This window comes from Aquila chrysaetos, chromosome 12 (genome assembly GCF_900496995.4).
Source record: "Aquila chrysaetos chrysaetos chromosome 12, bAquChr1.4, whole genome shotgun sequence".
Classification (NCBI taxonomy): Eukaryota; Metazoa; Chordata; class Aves; order Accipitriformes; family Accipitridae; genus Aquila; species Aquila chrysaetos.
In genome coordinates this window covers 39,693,975-39,716,639 of record NC_044015.1, presented here as the reverse complement: position 1 = coordinate 39,716,639, position 22,665 = coordinate 39,693,975, and the positions used below count along the sequence as shown (strand labels likewise).

Here is a 22,665-nt window from a genome sequence, read left to right as displayed (position 1 = left end):
ACAAAAAATTCTTATATTGTAACTATACAAATAGTATCTATTTTGAAAAAGCAGTTTCTTTCACAATTTTTGTGCGAAAGTATAAAAGAAAGAGGTATAGTTACCCAATTTTGTTGGGTAAGGACAGCTTCATAAATATATCTTACAAAAAGGCATCTTTTGTTGTCTAACTTAAAATGCATGTTTTAACATTACTGCTATTTTATCAATGTAATCTTTACAAAATATCAATGTATGATGTCCCAAGAAAAACATTCAAATCTGGTACCATTAACTTCACACTGATTTAACTTTATTTCTTTGTATAAATATACCTATTACATAGACCACTGCCATGAGGCAAATGGAAGAAATTTCTCTTCCACACTCTTTCCTGATACTTTTGACAAAAGAAAGCAGAAATATTGTAAGATTGCTCCAAGGAGAAGGCAACCTCTGTTCACTCAATATCACCTTATGGCAAAGATGTGCAACTGACAGGATGCACGTGGAAAATGTTCAGTAAAACGCAACATCAAAAACCACAGTGGAACAAGCACTACTGCAACAGAAAGAGCCTTTTACAAAAAGGTGTAATACTGTACACCTTATTCTTCCATGAAACATCCATATTTCTTGTTTAACTCTCCACCTTAGAGTAAATCAGATCACAAAATATCAGAAAAGATGAGAATTCAAGGTGTAAATACTTTTTATAAATAGGAACAACCATTACAAGTGTCAAGCTTTAGTTTGAGACTTTAAAGCTTCTGCAATGGAAAGAAACATGAAGTTTCATTTTTTCCAGTTCTATAAAAACCTACTCAGAACATGGAAGTAATCAACTAATGGTAGCAAGGATGTGATTTAGTATAATTCAGACCTCTCACTCACCTATTAAGTGTAAGAATGATGAATGGGATGTACATGGTCAGCATGCTAGCTCGGTGATTTACCTACCTTGTATTTATAGTACAATGAAGTTTCTCATGACGAAACTGTATAAACTGTAGTAAAAGTACCAGTGTTGCAAACATGAACTATCTTTCACTGAAACACCAGCCGTCCCTTACGAGCCCAAAGTGAATGGCAAAGGCAGCTTTATATGACAATTTAATACGAAACTGCTTCATATAACTATACATTTTAGGAAATGTTATTTAAGACTGAAAAGTAGTCTGGATCAAACCGCAAAAGGAAAACAGAAACACTGCCTTTAGAAAGCTAAATCACTTTCTCAGAAATATATGCACTTTTTCAAAAACTTAATGTCCTTTTACACAACTGAATGACATGAGAAGTATACCTTTTGCTCTGGAGGGGAAACTCCCACGGTGGGTTCATCCACGAGAGACTCACTGCCATCATCAAAAAGTCGCCGACAGCAAACCAATGTAAATGGGGGTGGCACTTCTTTTAGAAAAGTGATTGCCTCACGGCGTGATTTTCCATATAGCTGAACTCCATTTACCTACACAGAAGGGGAAACACATATCCACACTGAGATCATTAAGAGGATATCAACCAGATTATTTTATTTATTTTTTTTGCATACATGTCTTCCCCTGGCTGAATATGGAAGTCTAATTTTACCTAGGGATTCTGGAAAAGCTTGCATCATTTTATTAACATATGCTTCTGAAGTATACACACATTACTATAAGACTAAACTTCATCTGCAAGGTTTTGTGACTACTGACTGCTACATCATGTCTCTGCTCTCTTCACCTTCCTCTAACTTGTTTTCCGCTCACTGCTTTTCCTAGCCTAAATCTTTCCTAGCATTGTTATTTCATTCTCACCTGTTTCTTTGCTGGGGATTTTTTTTTAGCATTAAGCTTATGAATTTAAAAAGATAAAAATTGAATTTTCCAAAATATTTTAAGAAAACACAGATTTTGAGCTCTAATCAAAAACTTGAAGTGAGAATGAGCACAACTTCGTCGGTTGTTTAAAACGTAACAAAATGGTTGAAACTAAAATAGATCCTACAGAAAACATGCAAGAATGTTCATATAGTAAAAAAGAAACCAATTACAGTAAGCAATTAATCAGAAAACCCTGACAAGGGTCAAAGCTTACCATCCTATATGCTTTAGATCCTGACTGACAACAGAAGACCATAAGTCCATTGTTAATGATGTTTTAAACCACAGACTTAAAAAAAGAAAGAAAAAAAAAGATAAATAGATAGATAATAATGCTGCTTTAAAAATGGGATACTGCAATTGTACTTCCTCAGGAAAATAAAACTACAGTGATTCATCCTCTTTTACTTATTTTATAACCTGCAATATCATGAGGGTACATCTATTTGCACCGTAGCGGTATCTTAAATATGAGGAAAGCAGAACGTCAGTAGGTGTCACAGTTGTGAACATCATCTATGTTGACGAGCAGCGCAGGTCCAAAAGAGCAGGGGTTTAACCCAATTAGTGCTATGGACTCAATCCTGACACCTCTTGTGTTTCAGGGATTTCTTTCAGGCTACCTCAAGTCTGCTCTCATGACCAAATGTCCAAAGTCGCTGGAGTGCAACCACTGATTTAGGAATCTAGTACACATCATCCAGGTCCACTCAACAACATGTACTAAAGCACAGTAAGTGGGGATAATTGAAGATTCTCTTCAATACTTCACTCCATAGCCAAACTGCAATGCTAATGTAGATGAACCCATATTTCATCCTAGAAAATATAGCACATAAATATACAACATACATATACACACCTCTGTACATGTGTACTTGAGACAGAGCCTCGCCATATACTTCCCAGATTTCCTTGTACTTTAGAGGGACTCAATCTTGTGCAAGACTAGACAGCAATATCACTTTAGCCACCATTTTCTTCCCAATCACCTCTGTTTTTTCCCCACTTTTTCCTTTGTGCTTTTTACAGTGTAAATATATCTTACACTGCTGGGAAACACAGAGTTCCTCTCACACTATAACCCAGCCAAAGAGAAAAATTCAGAGTAGTGTAACTGGCCTCCAACATGGTAAGATGAACTGCTATGGGTTTTTTTCTGTAAGAATTACAGCAACTGCTGAGCTATCAGGCTAATCCATTAGTTAATTATTTAAGCAGAAGTATCTACACGTAAGGATTTTTTAATGCATTGAGAGTGGCAGTGTGGTGGAAATTTACCAGCACTTCTCAGCATACTGTGATTGATGGAGAAGAGCTACTGCATGCTCCCAAGCAGACTTGGGGACTCCCATTTCTTGTTTTGCAGCTGCCAGAAATCAGCCTCTAAACACGCAAGGTGCCCTACACCCCATTCATTCACCACACCACTCTAGTTACTTGTGCCATCAAATAGGAGCGAGTGAAATTTTATAACAAAACTAGAAGGACACAAGGAAGCAATTTACTCCTAAAAAAGAACACAATGAAATTAGCTAAAAGTGGGGGAGGGGGTGGGGGGAGAAAATACCATGCTTTCTATCATAATTCAAACACATCATTAAAAATAATCAACATTCAACCTTACTACATATTAAAAAAAATTCCTTACTGATCACATTTTAATCCCAACTGTACCAGGCCCAGGTAGAACTGCTTGTTTGGGGAATGGGGCTGTCACTTTTTCCATTGCAAACCCCTACTTAAGGGGATTTATAACTTGGCTGCAAAAACATACTCAGGGCTAAACCTGGCATACACAGCTTTAGCCCCGGAGCACATTTTTATTTTGTTGGGGTTTTTTTCCAGCTACAGAGTAGAAAAAAATTTATGCTCACTAGGTCTGGACATATCTGTAAACTTAATTGTAAGTACACAGTAATAAGTAACACTGTTAAATATATACAATTAAAGTTCCCTGAGTTACTCTACAGCACTGCATTATTGCTTTCTGTATACAATTTTTTGTTTAGTGGCCAAGGAATTTAAACAACACTTCCAGCATTCCATTAATCCCTTCCTTTAGGAATCAAGATTTCCTCCATTAAGCAATAACTGAAGAAAATGTTTTAGGTCTTAGTGATATCAGTATGAATTTTTGATGGTAAAGGGTGAACAAAAAGTAAAAGCAGGAGAGCTGTACACCTAACAAATTAATCTTTCAGAAGGCCTAATTCTGTTCCCATTGATGTCAATTAAATGTTGTTTGCATCCACTAAAAAAAAGGTTCAAATTCAAAATATTCCACAAAGAGCAGGTATTCAACAGGAAATTAACGTCTTTTCACTTGCAGGCTGAGATACTGATAGTTATACATACATACACACGCCACCCCCCCCCCAACCCCCTCCCAAATAGGTATTATTTTAATAATATCAAATAAATATTTTTCTTGAGCAAAGAGGCCTGGTCTGATTCCGATAACTTCAAAGCTGCCCCAATACTTCTTTATACATATTTAAACAAACTGAGGTACTAGCTTATACACACAAATGTCTTTCAACACTCAACGAGCAAGTTATAATGCGTAACAGGAACCACTATTCCTGAGACTGTTGTAAATTTTTTCAGAGTGACAAATATTAAGAAAGATTATCCACCACAAAAGCTAATGCCAAATTGCTCAAAAGACTGAGCCAAAGGACTACAGATGCGAATACATTCAACACAAATATTATCTCTGTCCTTATAACTCTTGATAATCATGTTAAAATATTTCAGAAAAAAAAAAAAAACCAAACATGAAGTCACTAAGAGGTCACAAGATTTTGACATTTTGGCCATAAAGGAGGAATGAAACAGTGAAGAAAATGAATGTGACTTCCAAAGCACTACTCCATGCTACTGCTTCCACAACCAACTCTTGAATACTACTATTGCACACATGGCAGCCAAACTAGAATTTAACACAAGCATTTTTAAGAGGCTAAGCAAACAGGAAATATATCAGTTCTATTTTGGGGGGGTGTGGTTTTTTTTTTACCTCCAGAAGTTCATCCTCCAGTTGCAGAAGACCAAGTGTTGCAGCTGGACCATCTGAAGCAATTGATGATATATAATGATGTCCATCAAACGTGTCAAGCTCAACTCCTAATCTCAAAGTGTGGATGGGTAATAGCTGCCAAAAGATAAGTATGGCTGAGAATGTATATATCTTTATCTACCACAATATAAGCACATTTAGGATTCAGTAACTCATGAAATTAAACTAAGCACACAGTAAGATGATTACATCTTCATACTGACATCATCTGTGTTACAGCAAAAGTGTCCATAATTGCTCTATACAAACTGTTTGCACAAACAAAACAACTAATCTGCCCTTTGCAGGAAAAGGCAATTTGAATTGTATTCTTAAATAAGGTTACCATGTTGGAAAAAATGCAGAGAGAAGTACAACCTAAAGTCTACCCTACCCAAAAGATGAGTTTTCAACAAAACTGAATGAAATTCCATAATCACTGTAAAAACTCATCACAAGATCAGCTACCTTACTCCTTTAGGAGCTACAGTACTTTGAGATAGGAAAAATATCCATGATGCGTCCCCTCAAATAGCTAATAATACTGACATCCTTGTTTCTGCAAGGTAAAATCACTGATTTTTTGTTAGCCTTGTCCCAGTGGGAACTTCTTAATTTGGAATTTTTCTCTAGGGAGCCTCCAACCATTAGTGTCTTAAGTATGCTAATATTAGGAAGACTAGCATAAAACTGATACACTATCCAGACAAGACAGCAGAAATCATGGCAGCCTGGGAAGAAGACATGATCAGTAGTATCTGCTCCTTCATTTTGGCCATTTTCTAGCTTTTTATTACTTAAATCGAAACACTGACTGTCCTTCTGTTTCCCAATTAATTCTGAATATTCAAGTAAAAGGAGCAATCCATTGATCCTCAACATTCCCTCACACCCATGTCTGATTATGAGTTTATGGCCTTTCTTCATTGAGACACCCCCACAAGTATGTAAATGCATCACCTCCACAAAGCTCTTTTGCACAATATTAACATACATATCTTGAAAATCTCTTGAAAGTCTTGGAAGACAGAAATTAATTTCAGCTCTGACCATTTCGATTAAATGGACCTCCCTCTCTCTGAACCAGGATCACTACGGCAAACTCCTCTGCAGGACGATGACATTGCTCAGCAGAGTTTCAACCTCTGCTCCATTCTGTAGTGGCTTTCAACAACTGAATTTCAATGCAATTAAGTACCCTAAATTTGAGGCTTATATGCATGGTTTGGGTTTGGGGTTTTTTTGCGGGGGGTGGAGGCTGGGGGGGGGGGTGTGTGTGTTAAAACATTCATTTGCCCATGCTACGAAAAGGTATTGGATCAGTCCAGAAGGTAAGCAGAATATTTCCAGCCTTTTTTTGGTAAAGTAAGATAGAGTAAGATAGAGATACATTTCTGAAACACATAAATCTGGAAGTGTGTCATGCCCTCCTGGGATTACTCTGCCAACGTATACCATGAAGGAAACCATCGTGTCAGTCATACCTTTGAGTACTTCTGGAGCTCCAAATCATTTGTAATGGGCATATCCACATTCACAACCTAAAAATTGTACATCATAACATTTTTCAATAGTAGGACAATAAAGACTTTACCAGAATGATAAATTCTGGCAAAAAACTGATGAGCAAAATAAACTGTACTTAAACAAAGTAACATTGATGCAAAATAATTTTAAACAAACATTAGAAAAATCTTTCAGACACAGAACATTTACAACTAGGAATGTGGTGATTATGCACTATTAGCAGACTCCAATATTATCCTATTCCCGAAGCCCGAGTGCCAATTTTAGTCAAGTTCAGTAATCCTGTATAAGCACAAAATGCCATTGTGTTTGACGCAGACACCCAAACTGACTTGCCAATCAGAATTTGAAAAGTATGATAGCCTAAGTTACAACTTCAGGCTATAGTACAGCCATCTAACATCTAGACTAAACCACCATCTTCTGCAGCATGTTTCTAACATGGCTTGAAATACATGAGTTTAATTACCAAATTTGAATGCAAAGTGGATTATTTAAAACAGTGACAAGAAATCCCTTCAGTATATCTCCATTTTTTTAATATTAATAAAATAACTATGTTCACCACCAGTTTTCTTGTAATGTTCTTCCTTAACATAATTTGTTTATCTGTAACCTTAGAAGGTTATTTACGCCAATTTTAAATGTAATAAGATGACATCTGTGGTGATCTATGGCCCAGGGTTGGCATTTGGGACACTGAAGTTGAATATGTTTGGGAGGATCGCTACACTTGTTAGATTTGGAAAATATATAGCAAAAAAATCAGGTAACTTCAGACTCCTTTGCAAATTTCTAGTTTAACAAAGTATCTACAAAACAATACTAAGCCTCAGCTTTTTCTTTTGGCTGAATTTTAAATGGGGCTTCCAGCATCTTGTTTTCTAGTACCTAGGGTATTTTTCCCCACAGACAGAATCCATTTCATGTCCATTCAGTTGTAACTAAATGAAGCTATGACTGGTAACTCCTCAGCTTGACTGCTCACACTTAGGTACCTGGCAAAAAATACCACACAGTCATACATCCCTGTACAGACTTCCAGGGTCTCTTTCTGTTTCAGCAGGATCTCAGCTCCTCCCATTGGTACCACGAAGGATCAGGAACACAGAAGCCATGAGTGACACCAAACCGTCTCTTCAAAGAGCTATTTCCTCTGAAGAGAAATACCTCCGAGAGAATACTCAAACCTGTAGGCACCTTCAGGGTGACTTTCTGGGATCTGAGTGTAGGAGCGAGGATAGCATGAAACAGGGACTGTGTGCTACCAGGCTGAAATCGAACTAAACGTTGTTATTGAACGCAGCCAAGCAAGACTAGAGGTAGGTACAGATGACAAGAACTGGAAGAACCAAAAAATGACTTTCAAAATGGGATGCCACAACAGTTTCCTTCTATTTTTTAAAAGGGCCAATCGTTAACATTTTCACTCCTGACATTTTACTGGCGGCAGCTAAACAAGAATTAGAAACGAATGGTTTCACAAACTAAGCAGGTTTTCGTCCTCTGTGGGAAGTGTGATAGTGCTAAGGGAAGTAATATCAGACACTTGAAATGTAAGGATGGGAATACCAAGAAACTGAAGTGGGCAGCCAAACAGATTTATTGCATCATGTACATAATCTTACACGAACTTCAGATCTTAAAGGAGTGCTAATGGAAAGAAGAGAAGCGAGTTTCTCAAGGCAATTCTTAAAGCTACTTTAAATCTTCCAGCAAGTGACTGGAACGATGGCTACTCCAAGTAGTAAAAATAAGTGTCTCTAAATCAACTGGACAAGCATTGCAAAGACAAACAGGGCATTTTCTTGGTGGCGGTGAGAATTTTTTAAGTCTTTGGAAAGAACACTGGCTGGAGTCTTTTATCTGTAGTCACTGTCTAACACAGCACTGAAAAGCAGTAATGAATTATAATTTCAGTCAACTCCTTGTGACAATTCATCAAAGAAATCTTTTGGTTGTCAATTGTTTAATATGAAGTGAAGAAATATCTAATAGACACTGGCACCACAAAGTTACACTACTGTGAATTACTTCCTATTTTCTCATCACGTTTGAAAATCATTCTTTCATTCTTCTAATAAAATTGTAAGATTCTTCATGAAACGCAGGAGCTCTATTCTGAGCCTTTTTTTCCCAGTGCACAATAAAACAAATAGATCATAAATGAAATCATAAAAATGCCACATATTTTAAGTGGCTGCTATGATGCAGATTTAAAAGGACAGTTTATTTTCTTAAATCATAGTTCCTGTCTAGTATCTACATAACAATAATATCTATATAAACAGAATAAATAAATACATAACCAACAAAACCCAACTCATTATAACACTCCTATATTTCAGCCTTGATCTTACGGGAAACAAAATTTGATGTTACTGATCTGTTCAAAACACTAAACTGTTTTATAAACAGCCTGTAATGCTAAGCTCACAGATATGTAATTTAAAGAAATAACATACATGAATGCAGTTTATTGAAAGATAACATACCATAACTTCGTATTCAGGTCCCAGCAGGTTTTCCCACTTGGATTTCAGCTCATGTGCTGGAGGGAGTGGGACTCTTCCTAAATATGAATATGAATATTAAATTTACAAGCATATTGTACATTTGGAAGTAGGTTTACTTCTAAATACTTCAATAAAAATTCAGTGTAAATAAAAGATTAGAGGAAATAATCCCCAAAAGGAAAGTGCATTAAGCTGAGTCTATCAAACAGTGCAAATCAAAAATGTCTTTCTTTGGAAAACAATGCAAAATGTCAGCTACTGCTAACGTGTGATTTATTCAGCTGAGAAGCAGAAGAGGTGATGCTTGCATTGATAAGATGCGAGTTCTGTACCATATAGCACTGTAAATAAATCATTCTTTCAGGCTGCAAAACAAATTTCACATGACTTGATAATTTGTCGCTATAAAAATGCTTGCCACTCCAGGGAAGCATCATCTCCCACCAAAATGAACTCCCTTAAGAAGTAAAACACCTGACAAGATATTGCTGTTATCAAGGGGCTGCGTCAGCACAATGCAGTCACAGACTTTATTTATACATTTGGCATATAAAAGCTTGTCTAGTTTAATTAGGCCAGTAAGTAACATGAGCTTTAATATAAGCTCCAGTTCTAAACCAGTCTTCCGTGGGAACTTGGCTATCTTGACATTTATATCTTTTCAGCTTTCTTACTTATGCAACCAAGGCAGTATTACATTCATGTAAGACAATTTGACAGAGCTAGACAGCATAAAATGACTGGCTGCCCTGCATTTGACCTCATCCAGAAGCTCAGTGCACATATAAAGTTCCAAGCCGAAGCAATGTTTAACTGGTAAGAATCAAGCTCTAAAGCAAATTCCATCTAGCAGCTACAGCAGCAGCAACTGGGGTCTGAATTACCAAAACCTGTTCCCCCCCCCCCGAATGACTGTAATAGTTTGTCAGATGTCTAGACAAGGCACAGACCACTTAGTATTGCTGATGTGTCGTACTGAAATTTAGAATGTAAATCACAACCTCACATTTTGCACACAAACTAGCAAGTAAAGTACCTCAAGGGAGGAATTTTGAAGATACCAAGAGGAGCTCAAAGCCTGCCTACTAGCAAAAGCCAACACAAATGGGATGTCAAGCTGCCTCTGCTTTCAACACCTTTGTAGACTGCAAAGATAAAACATGAGCTTTGCAATACAATCCTCATTACATCATCTTATAAATTTGACGTTTTCCGATCATTAAAAACAAAGATTTAAGTTAACTTATACAACATAACCCATCACTGTATTTCTTCCACTCACTTTCTGTCATGCCAGAGAGGCAAATTCTGTCTGATCTGCACTGAGAAACCACACTCCTCAGAGCCTAACAACTGAGATTTCACTTGGAAATATCCAGAGCATCTTTAACCTATAGGCTCAAGGAGATACAGATATTCAAGGATTCCAGCGATTCAGATAACTATTTTCTGTCACCAAAAAGAAACCCCACCAAGAATAAAAACTTGGGTTTGTAAATACAGCCCACAGGTCTCTCTAAAATAAATTATCTCCTTAAAAAAAAAGGGAAGACAAATTGTCCCGAAATTCTCAGCTGTGAGTTAAGGGTTTTTTCCTCCATTGAAATTTAATTGAAGTTTCTAAGGAGAAGTCATCTTCATGAGCCTTGTTATCAAGCACAGGCTGATCACTATCTTTACTTCCCAACTGTAGCAAAAACAGAACACCAGTGCATTTTTCTACTCCTTCTATTTGCAGAAATACATAGGGACAGAAATTCTTTAGTCTCTTTTTCTGCTATTACAAAGTTATAGCATGAACACACAGGACCCAGGCACCTGCAATCCCTTGTGCAGCCAAATATAGATCTTAAGGTTCACCAGGAGTAATGAATCTCAGGGTCAAGCTCAAAGTTCAGTTCAGTAACTGTAAGCTGTGTTCAGCTGGCTGAATACAGATTTTTTTGTCACTTCCAAAACACATTACTAAAATCTATGAGTTGTTCAGAGCAGGTGCTGATGCACGTCTCCATTTGAAGTTTTCCCCTTTCTTTCTTTCAAACACCCTTTGAAGTCTTTGCTTGTAACTTCCTCAGAACTGTGGAAATGTTGGCTGGAGGGATTTGGATTAAATATATTCAATTCCAATGGTATCGCCCAATTCACTTAAAATACTCCTTTTTCGCCAAACAGCTTTTTCCACATGGCAGCTAATAGGAAGTTTCTTTCTAGTCCCTCATCCAGCTGGATTTCTCATGACCTGAGATATGCACCACGTCTGCTATAACATGCAAGGCCTCAGAAATAAAAATGCTTCCCAGGGACAGCTTTCATTAGCAACAACTTTCAACATATTTAGTCTGTCCTTCTGCCTGCACTTCCATACAGTTTTTCACTTCTAATTAGCAAACATCAAGAATAAATCACAAGTGTATTGTAAAAATCACCTTTCCTGGTCAAAATTGCCAGCATCTTCAAAATTGGGATCTTATCTTCTTGCAATTTCCTCCTAGTTTCACAAACTTACTGTACAAAGATGTATACTGTGCTCTAGTGCACTTCATTAAAGCACTACCTTTATCTGCCCTACTGTTGGATATTTTTCCCCAGCCATCTTTAAGTGGCTGACTAGCATCATCATCCTATCTTTGGGTTGTGAGTACTGCTGCAAGGCAAAAGAAAGCAGTTCTGCCCAGTTTGCAGTCTTGCAGATGCAGCTGTTAATTGCCCTAGTCTGCTAGCAGAAAGTTTCAGGCCTCATGGACATTGCATCCTAAACCATGTTGCCTTTGTAACAGAACTGCTTAAGCACGGTTTTGCCTAGCCAGAATTACTATTTAATACCTCTTCAGGAAACACAATTTAATAAGAATTTCACACAAGTGGGCTTAAAGGGAAGTAATACATATTTTATAAAACATACCTTTTACATTAAACTTCTAAAAGCATTTCCAGAGTTTAGTCAGAGCCTTAAATTAGCAGTATTTACTTTAGCACCATTATAATGACGTGCCCATCACCATGTCCAAAATAAGCACCTATCTTTAGAATTTAAAGTTGGCCATTAAATTCTATTCCAAGGTGAAATCTTGTACATCGTATTTCAGTATGAGTAAAATTTGCAACTAAGTATTTCAACTTTTTAACAGAGATACACACACACACACTTTATAGTTGCATAAAGCTTTTGCAGAACCTTGTAACTTAAAGTGGTTTTTCACTATGAAAAACCCCCAGTTTAATCAAGCAATGATACTTGCTTACCATTGCATTAAATGCTCCTGATTCATTACTCAGTTTCAAAGCCATGCCCATTGCATTATCCTGCTGGCCCAAGGAGGACCAGCACTGCTAGATGGTATCAAGGGCAATATCCAACTGCAGACAAACAATATCTTCAGTGTTTAAGTTTTGGTATCCCGAGACACACTGTGCATACAAACACATTATCCAGTATTCTCCAGGGTAAGGGGAGCTTGGATGCATAGGAGAATAGAAAAATCTCGTAGTACGCTTGCTACATGACGCACTGGGGAATGCAGTGCAGATATACCACACTGCCCCTGCCAGGAATCAGCATGGGTCCAACTGGCAGCTATGGATTCCAGGCAATGAAGTCCTTGCCAGACCCAGCTACATCTCCACCATACTCTGCAGAGCTCCAAGGAAGGGGATTACAAGATTTCCACAATGCTAGAATTGAAGGGGAGCCACTCATATACATACAACTTGGTTACAAACTCCTTTTGAGACTAAGGGCTTTGGAGTATTTACGGAGAGGCAGTGGATCCACATCAAAGCAGTTTGGGTCTGCTATGAAAAAGGCTCAAAAATACAGTTTGATCCAAGCTGATTATCAGCAGAACAGGGATCACTAAGGCATATCTAGATAACACACCTTGAGACTAACAGAGTTTGTTAACTTCATGCCAGGTAAAAGCAATTTTAGTTCCCAGCATAAACTGATCCTGGCATTGATATACCACATTTGCACAGCACTAGGTATTAGGTAACAAATTCCTCAGAAAGTTCTTTTTGCATCAGGGCAGACATCTGCAGCCTGTGACACAAGATAACCCAATCACGATTAGTCAGGAACTGAATACAGAGATATTGTTAGCTTCAGTAGAAAAAGAAAAAACTTTATGTGTAGAAAGTTCCACAGTAAAAAAGGACTGGGTGACACAGGACAGCATGTGTTGCTCTTCTCTAGCAAGCGTAAGTCCTCCTGGCTCTTCTGCCCCTAAATACATCTCACTGCTAAGTCCTTAAGTTACTTGTCCATTGTAAGTACAAATCAATATATGCTCTTCCATTCATAAAGCTGAAACAACACTTTGATAACCTCACATCTCAGCTACTCAAGCACCTCTGCTTTGGCTTCCTATTTCTGGGAACATGCAAAAGTCACAACAAAGGATGTCTGGTTACAAGGCTTGGACAGAAAAGTAAACCAGAATGAAACATAGGAATTGCTACATTTCTCTCGTTTCCAGGTTGTCTTTAATACTGACAGATCTTCCACAGTCATAGCAAAATTGTTATTCATTGACAGCCATAATTTAGAATCCTCTATTACATCTACATATCTTAGAAACTACAAGGCATAAGGATAATTTATGCTGACTTTAACACAAGCTGTAGAAATTCACCCAGAAGTTCTTGTAGAAGAGCCCAGAAATCTGTAGGGGAATTGAAGCACACCTTCTGGAAAGACCTCCAACCTTGATTCAGAAGTCAGCTAAAAACCAAAGCAATCCATGCCTTTGTGATCTGCCCCTATGTCCAATTGCCTTTGCTGTTAAAAACACATGCCTAATTTGAACTCCTGTCCAGCTTCCGATTCCAGCTATCAGGACTTTACGCCTATTACGCCTTTGCCAGACTAGAGATTGTCATCTGCCTGCATAGGTGTGCAGTCAACAATTTCCAGTTCAGCTAGTAAGTTCAGGACAAGCAAGCCAGAATTTGCATGTCTAGACACTGGACTCTAGTTTCTAACAGCAGCATGGGAGGAAGCAGTATGCAACAGTATTAGTACTGCAAGGTAAATGAGTTGGGTCTGGGAACCAGCAGGCAGCGGGGAGAGGTTCATTGCCAACTGGGGAATCTCACAGGAGGGGGACATAACTTGTGCTAAGCTTCCCACTTCTCTGGCACTCCAGAAAATGCTGGTGACCAGCAGCACTATAAGCAGGACAAGCAAACAGGAGAAAGGCAGTTACATGGCAGGTGGCACACAGGTGAGACAGATGTTCATGGAGATGGCATCTGTCTCATTTGTGTGGAAAATGACCTACAAATGGAGACAGGTCCCTGCTGCTGCAGCAGCCACCTCTGGTCCTTCAGCATGCCCTACTCAGTCAAAACTCCTGAGGGAGGATGCTGCAGCTCAGGTCACAGGTTGTAGGAGGCCAAGTCGAGCAGCTTGGAAGGTGAGTTCTGATGTAGTTACTGCAGTGCCAAAAGAGGAAACTGCAACAAATGGGCATCAGAGATGATGTACAGGAAACCGACAGAATATTTTGAGAAGACTCTGCAGATGCAGCAGCCTAAGACCTGTGAGGGCAACAAGATAGATATGACTGAGGTAACACTGGATCGGGAAGTAAATGTGAACTCCCAAGAGTTCCATCTCCTGATGCTGTTCAACTAGCAATCTGGTTCAGGGCCCTGGCAGCAGAGCAGGATGAACACAACTCCTCTATCAGGAGGGGACTGCAGGCAGGACACCTCAGGTTATCAGAGTAGGACCAGGGCTAGAAAGAGCAATCAGTGAGCTGGAGGCATTCAGCTCTATAGAGTTTAGGAGATTCATTCCAGAGCACTGAAAGGGCTGCACCTCCACTGTCTATAATCTACAAAAAACAAAACAAAACAAAACATGGCAATCAAAGGGGGATTACTAATGACTGGAAAAGGGCAAACTTTATGCAAGGAGGAAGATCCAGAGAATTATAGGCCAGTCTCACCTTTGGCCCTAGAGAGATCATGAGATACTTCCTCTGGGAATCCATTTCTGAAGTCATAAGTGATAAGGCAAATCAGGGACAGTTAATATAGATCTGGCAAATAACTGACCAATCTGACTGCCCAGATAGCTACGTGGATGAAGGGTGTAATACACCTCAACTTTACCAAAGCTTTTGACATCATTTACATCAGCATTCTCATTTGGAAACTGAGGAAGCATGGGTTTGATGACTACTAAATAGGCTGAAAACTAGATGGACTACTAGGTCTGGGATCAAAGACAGCATTAACCAATGGCTTGACAGCCAGTTATGAGAGAAGGTCAATAGCTACAGGGGCTACTATTATCCAGTATCTTCATCAGTGACCTCCATGATGACATAGAATGCACTCTTGGCAAACCAGTGGACAGTGCTACATTGGAAGAGTTGATAGATCCAACAGGTAGAGCTTTACTTCAGAGGGACCTGAATAAAAAGATTACAGAGCAAAAGCTAAAGATGGAGTAAGCCATGACAGCCCATTGGTATTGAAAATGGATTAAAGACAATTGCACAGACGTAGAAGAGACACTGCAAGATATCCTATCCACCTGTTTTATGTAGACTCTGCTTCTTGTCATTTTTAAGATTATCCTTCTGTTCTTGGTTTTCCTCATTCTTAGTGTCCACACTAGTTTCAGACCCTACAGCTCCAGGTGACACAAAGGTTGGAACAGGTTGCACTGTGAAAGCAGATGAAAAAAAAAAAAATCATACGCTGCAAAATATATGAAGTAGTAACACCGCCACACTAACTACTCCTTTTTTTTTTTTTTTTCTTACACAGGAGTTTTGCACTCAGTTTTCCTGAATCCCTCATTTCTTTCCATTCCTCCTTAAGTACCTCATTTTCTACAGTGTGCCCTTACAAAATCTAGGATCATGTGGTATCTAGTCCTAATTGTTAAATTAGGTAACTGTAAATTGAGTGAAAAATAAAATCAGTTCCTGAAAAAGGGGTGTGTAGGGGCGTGGGGGCAAAGGATTACCTCTATCTGAAGGTCTTTCTGAAGAAATAGTAGAAGAAGGTTTCCTTCTAAGTAAGGTAAGGCGTACAGTCTGTCCTGTGTTACGCAATGCCTCTACCACTTCTTGGTTGGTATAATCCTGTATATTAACTCCATCAACCTAAACCAAGAAAATCATATCATATAATAGTAATCACATTACATTCTTAGGCTGTACCATACACTGTAAGCAACATCCGCATTATTTTGTGCAGAAATTATAGGGTTATTCACCCAAGACAGTAGTATTTGCAAAACAATATCATTAAATCAGTTACATTTCACTAGATAATATTTTCAAAATGCATTTTAAAAGGAAACAAGAGTAATTTCTTCTGTCTTCATGGGGCAACCATGAAACAGAATTTACTAATCTAAGCATGCACTGATTTCCCCCTATGATTTTTTTGTTTACAAAAAACAGCTTCAGGAATATTGCGGTTGAAGCTTCCCAGCAAGAGTAGTCAACCTAGAATTCTGTTCAGTTCATTATCACTGTTGGTTTTCTCATGGATTTCTAACACGCCACACACAAGCCTACACACATTACTGTTTGTATAATGCGCTCTAAACAGCCCAATTCTTACATTAATTCAGATGTTTTAATTTACACCCAAAATACTCTGTTCACCTCACTGTTAGATCATGCATCAACAGGGGCTTCTCCTGCAAAGCTGCAGATAAAAGCACAAGGCTGTATCAATTTTTGCTCTCACAAAGAAGCTGACTTTGGAATGTCTGGCATAGCACACATTTTAAAAGTAATTTAAAATCATATCTCTATAAATATTATCTCTTAAAACAAAAAGACTGTGTAATTCATTCCTGCTTGTACTGTGAATGCAAAATTGGCTATTATTCAATTCACTATTATTCAATGGTTTTTAATTTTTCTACACATAAAGCTTGGGTTTTTAAACCTAAATTGTGACTATTGACATTTTGGTCGTATCCGTACGATGCTGCACAGTCATTAAGTACCATAAACAGTGTGCCACATCTTGCAAAATCTTAATCATCCTTGAATCCCATTCAATGCAAATAGAGGCTGATGCTGCTCATCTTTACTTCAGGCCAAAAGCCATGATTCTCCACTCCGAAACATTTTAACCCAAATGCTTGCCTCTTTCACAGTTAACTACTATTTAATACTTCTTTGAATACAAAATAATATTTTAACCACAGAAAGCCGAAGCTCATTTCTGTTACAAATCTACCTAAACAAATAGGAAGCACCAAATTATTTCCTCTGCAAAGCGGAGAAGGTTTAATTGATTTTAGAAAGTCTTTACTACGTTGTTCTTTTAACACTGAGATGTGTAATGAAGTATTAGTTCTACAACAATATATAAGCAGACTATTTTACTTACAGCAACAATTTTGTCATGAACATGAATTTGGCCATTGTGGTCAGCAGCACTACCAGGTATTATATTTTTCACAAAAATTCCTGAAGGTTCTGTTGGCAGGGGGAGGGGAGAAAGAGAAACAGGTCACTACATTAACCTAATTTGTTTCTTTTCTTACTAAGATTTTTAATTACAGCCTTTTTCACACACTTCTTCTGTCCACAAAGTTATGATTCTGTAAACCACCATTTGCATATTACCACTCACACAGCTTGACATAGAACGACTGAGGATCTCAGATGGAAAAAACAGCACTGACACAACCACCTGTACACTGACCTCAAAATCTTTTCTTTAAAATGGCTCACAAGAGGCCACCTCCTCCATGGATTCATCCCTGGGCTTACCCAGGCTTTAAACCACAATCACTTAAATCCATGCTGCATTTGATTTCAATAGGACTACCTAAGCACATACTTTACTTTTAGCTTAAGTACTTTGATCAGGACTTCAATCATCTTACAGCTAAAGAATTTAGTACTTTAAATCTTAATGAAAAAGGATTTTTCTTTAAAAAAAAAAAAAGAAATGTGGAAATCAGAAAAGCTATCCTTTGTCATATTTGATGTTTGATTATTAATTCTAACTTCTAATTAGAACAAGGAAATAAAAACAAAACAAACAAACAAAAACCAAAAACACAACAGTAAAAAAATTAATCATCAGCTGAAACAGTAACCCTTCCATTCCACAAACTCCCACAAAACATGACATGCTGATCTTTAATTCTAGTTAATCTTGACACTTCATCCATCCTTTCTGAACACTAACATTCCTCAGACACCTGCCCAACATGGTTTGTCCATGCTCAGCAAAACCCCTCTACCGGTGCTTCAAACCCACCTTTTCCCATTGCCTGATACGTGCTCCTCCCCAACCCAGTTCCCAGTGCTCACTGCACTGGCCTGGGATTCCTGACACAAGAGGCAACACAAGACGATCTCCTGGGAATGAAGAGGGCTGGAAAGCAACCCCAACTGCACTGCACCACATGCCCAGAATACTTTCTTGAGTCCCATGAGGAAGGGGAGGGGATAAAAAGCACTACCCCTTTCTGTAAAACCAGATATTCAGTTGAGTCAATTTTAAAGACATTACGATTTGTGGAACCAATATTTGAAAGATGAGTTAATAGCTCTAATTTAAAGAGGATTTACTAAAAAACCCAAACTGATTCTATGTCCCCATATCCTAGTGTAGGTATTTTAATCTGTTCCCAGAGTTTAGACACTGAAACAGCCATCTGCCAAAGACAACTACATGATCTTGTGAAGGTGGCATACACATCATGCACAGCTAAGATTCTCTGCATCTCCTGCCTGGCAGAGGGATGGACTAGTTAATCTGACTGATCACTTCCACTCTAACACCTACAATTCATTTAACAAATGAAAAGTTGTATGTTGAGCTATTTTGTACATACTGAAGTTGCCATTCAAAAATTAAGGCAAACTGGGGACATCCGATACTCTGGTTTTGAAATTCTTCTTAAAATGCGCTATCTGAATTGTGCTATATACCACAGGGGCAAAATAAGGAACAGTGTGGACAGGAACCTGACTGTGTTAGAGTCTGTATATGCAGGAACTTCCTGTCACAATTTAATGTCTTGCACAGTAACAACATAACCATGTCAAATTCACAGTCCAGCAGTCAAGTGGGAATTATTTTTTTTAAGCTAATTACAACTCTAAAAACTTTTGTGGCTGAATTTCACTCTGCATCAAGTTCTCCAAATATCTTCTTCATAGATTTTGTAAGTCACAGTGTTTCAAAGAAGTGCTATCCATTTTCCCTAAAGTAAATAAAGGGTATCTGAGAAGCCCCCATCCTAGACCTTACTAAATCCTGTAGAACTCACCTACATCACTTGTGCCAGCATATCCAACAATTGTTATCCCCAAGCTTTGCCCATTCTTTTTTATAAGTTCAACATCATAGGTCTCAAAAAGGTTGGTATTATCCTATAAATAAAGCACAAGACAGTAAAAAAAAAAAAAAAAAACAAAACCCAAAAAAACAACTCATCATTTCCCAGTACCATTACAATATTGCAGGTTAATTAAGATCTTCAGAAGTGAGCAGTGATTTTGATTTTCCCATTTTAGGAGGGATCATATTTGCAAAAGAGATATACCCAAGATTTGCTGAAAATAAGGTGTCACCCAAAGTCATTTGTTGCTTTTTAAATTCTTTTGTAATACTTTCTCCACATACCTGTCAGAGGTATAATATTTATATTTTATGGAAAACAAAGGTTTTCGTTAGACTGTTTAGGAGCCATTTCCCTTTGGATTCCACTGCCACTTGGTAACAACAAACTTCCCAGTCAATCCCACAAGACAACAGACACCCTGAATGCCCTCAGAATTTCTTCTCTCCCTCTCATATGTTAGTCCTGATAAACAGTGTCATGAAACCACTTGCTTGAGTGCTTTCTACTGGACAGTTAGGAAGCAAAAAAAACTGGTATAAATACAGTGTTATCACATCACACATTTCTGTCAGAAAAAGAGATGCTTATCTCTCTCCTTGTTATCACCTACTAAGGAAGCAAGGGGCAGCAGGAAAGGGATCTAGGGATCTCAAAACAGAAACAGGTTCGATGCTCTGAAATGAAAGAAACCATGTGTATACATAGTTGGCACATCTCTATTACAGAAGCAGTTACCTATTTAAATGCAAATACAGGAGACTAGGTAGGTGTTTGCGCTTATTGTTTGTTGTTATGCTAGATCCCAAACCACAAAACCATTCCAAAAGTCAATCTTTGACACATCAACAAGTCTGATATATTCCTGTTCAGATTTGACCACCACCAAACTGCAAAGAGCACTGGAAGCCTCCAGGTTGTCTTCCATTGTTGAAGGCAATGGGAAGCAAAAGACAATTAGTTCGCATTCCATGAAAATTATTTTTAAGACCTAACAGAGGAAGGGAAAGTCTTCATTTGTAAATGCTTTATTGTTGAATAAAGCAAGTTCTCGTAACAAACAATACTTGAAAAGAGAAGCACATAACATGATCTGTTCTCTGAACCCTCTGCTTACTACAATTACCAAAAAACCATCTGACCTTACACCGGAGAAGTATATGGAAAAAAGTCCCCTCAAAGCTGGCCCAGTATGTCTGTGCAACTCTACTCTGACAAGTAAAAATCAAAACTGCAAGACAGAGTTCAAACAGGACACACTAAAGACATTGGTTATACCAAAGAGAAAAAAAATCAAGAATGTAGATCTGGGATTGCAAGAGATAAATTAAAATACATAAAGTTGTTTGTTTTCAGTAATCAGATACAGCCCAATGAGATCAAAAAGATGATGATGATCAGAGTAAGGTCTGTTAAAGTGATGAAATCAAGAGAGATAGTGTCACTGCCAACAGCAAAAATGGATCAGGAAATTGGAAAACATTTCTTAAGAGAGTGAACAAAAGAGAAGTTTAATCAAATGCTTGCCAGATATCAGCTTTGGAAGGACCTATATTAAAAGCAGGCCAAAGTTATGGCCATACCTATTTCACTTTTCACTGAAAGAGAAATCGATGGACAGCTATCTCCTTTCTTATCACACACACCTCCCTCCACTAGCCAACTCATTAAGCTCATTAAATGTTTTCCAACTCTTGCTCCGTAAGACGCTGATGGAGATGAAGATAAGTTTTGATGCTCTGTCACTTATCTTTAGGAGAAGAAATCAAAACAGTAAACAAGCTTATAGCAACATCTGAAATGGAGCTATGGCCTTGAGAGTCCTGCTATTTTGACAATCAAAAGCCCTACATAGTCAGTGCTCTGGTGATACAGAAATTTTCTCTAAGTAGTATTACTGGTAGAATGCAAAACATTAGAAGTAGAGTCTGGAAAAATCAAAGTAGGAGAACCCTAAATACAGTCAGCACAAGTAGGCTGCTAACATTGCTGTCAGTATCTTGGAGAGTACGGGTAATATGACTGTTTTCTTGTGCCCATGCACAGACATAAATAGTTTCAGTTATTCTCTACTACAGGAAATTTAAAGGAAATCAAATATTAACATAAAACTGAAAAAAAACTAACCATATATTAAAAATGCCTTTCTGCTGGTTTGCAAAAAAGGAAAAAGTTTTCTATTCCAAAGCTCACAGCTAGCAAAAGTACTCAGAAACCAGAGAGAAATTAGATTATAGGAAAAAGTTCTGTTGTAAATCAGACACAACCTGAAAGGTGGACCATTAAAATCATCATTAAATTAATAAATACATTCAGATTAGCCACTATTCTTGACTTCAGCAAATCTTTCTTAACACCAGAAAGAGGAGCTTCTTCAAATCTAAATATGAAGGCACTATTTAGTTCAATGACATTCAGAAAGAAGTAGGTGAAATAGCAATGTGATTTTTTTCCCCTCTAAACTACATAGCAGGAATAAGGAGGACACTGAAAAGGCATCCAGAAGGAATAACATTTTAGAAAGGCTGCAGCATGTATAATGCTTAGGGTTGATTAGCAACAAACAGGCCCACCTTTGAGGCGGGGAAGAGAGAAAAATAGTACTTTGTAGAGGAAACAAAACTAGGACTATGTTATTTTTTCCTAATACAGGCCTTGGAAAATATGATACAGCCAGAAAAGAAGTGCTTCATAATGATGCCGATTCTCTAGGAAAGCCTTTTTTCAGAGTATAAGGCCACTTTTAAGACTCCAACCTTACGTACATAATTACCCCCTCCCATCTCTCTGCCACTCACGTTTCCTCCTACACCAATCCCTCTTCTGAGAAGAGGGGCTTGAGAAGGACCCAAAATACTTTACTAAGTATTCAGCCACAGTAGTCTTCCAGAGAGATGCAAGGCAAAAAGCTAATGGCTGCCTTTGCAGTGAGTATGCCCAGGCAGCGAGGAGGTGAGTTTGTAACAATATGACTGCCGGTCTGACCTTTAAAAATGGTGCTTCAAAAACAAACAAACAAAAAAGCTCTCTTCACTCATATTCAAGAAACTAGACAAGAAAGAAAAGGCTACTCAGATTCTACACCTAAATCTAAGCAGCACAGTAGTAGCAGATGGTACACAAGCACAGCTTTGTTTATGTTTCGAGACCTACTGTACACTTAGTGTAGCATTTGTTGATTTTAATTACTCAAAACTGAAAAGAATGACTTCAAAAACAAGAGACTTTGATATGACCATGATAAGATTTGCTAAAACAAGTTTCAAAATTTTTAGATATATTTCCTATCACAGACAGTAGCGTAGACTATGAAAACATTACACTTATGTTTCATAAAGAGATGATTGTGCTGAATAATTCTGGTGTGGCCAT

The 22,665-nt window shown here is 37.9% G+C and overlaps 1 protein-coding gene across 11 annotated transcripts in view; it reads right to left on the bottom strand.

The window, feature by feature from the left end:
* The window catches only part of PATJ (PATJ crumbs cell polarity complex component), a 156,869-nt gene that overhangs the window by 118,163 nt on the left and 16,041 nt on the right, over positions 1-22,665 (bottom strand). For 9 of the 11 annotated variants that reach the window (XM_041127550.1, XM_041127551.1, XM_041127546.1 and 6 more), the window contains exons 10-17: positions 19,222-19,324; positions 17,322-17,410; positions 15,934-16,072; positions 15,496-15,627; positions 8,931-9,007; positions 6,393-6,449; positions 4,870-5,004; positions 1,286-1,450 (exon numbers count right to left, since the gene is read on the bottom strand). In XM_041127550.1, coding sequence (XP_040983484.1) covers positions 1,286-1,450; positions 4,870-5,004; positions 6,393-6,449; positions 8,931-9,007; positions 15,496-15,627; positions 15,934-16,072; positions 17,322-17,410; positions 19,222-19,324 — 897 coding nt within the window. The remainder of the gene's footprint in view (positions 1-1,285; positions 1,451-4,869; positions 5,005-6,392; positions 6,450-8,930; positions 9,008-15,495; positions 15,628-15,933; positions 16,073-17,321; positions 17,411-19,221; positions 19,325-22,665) is intronic. The other 2 variants (XM_041127547.1, XM_041127548.1) reach the window with 1 other exon arrangement.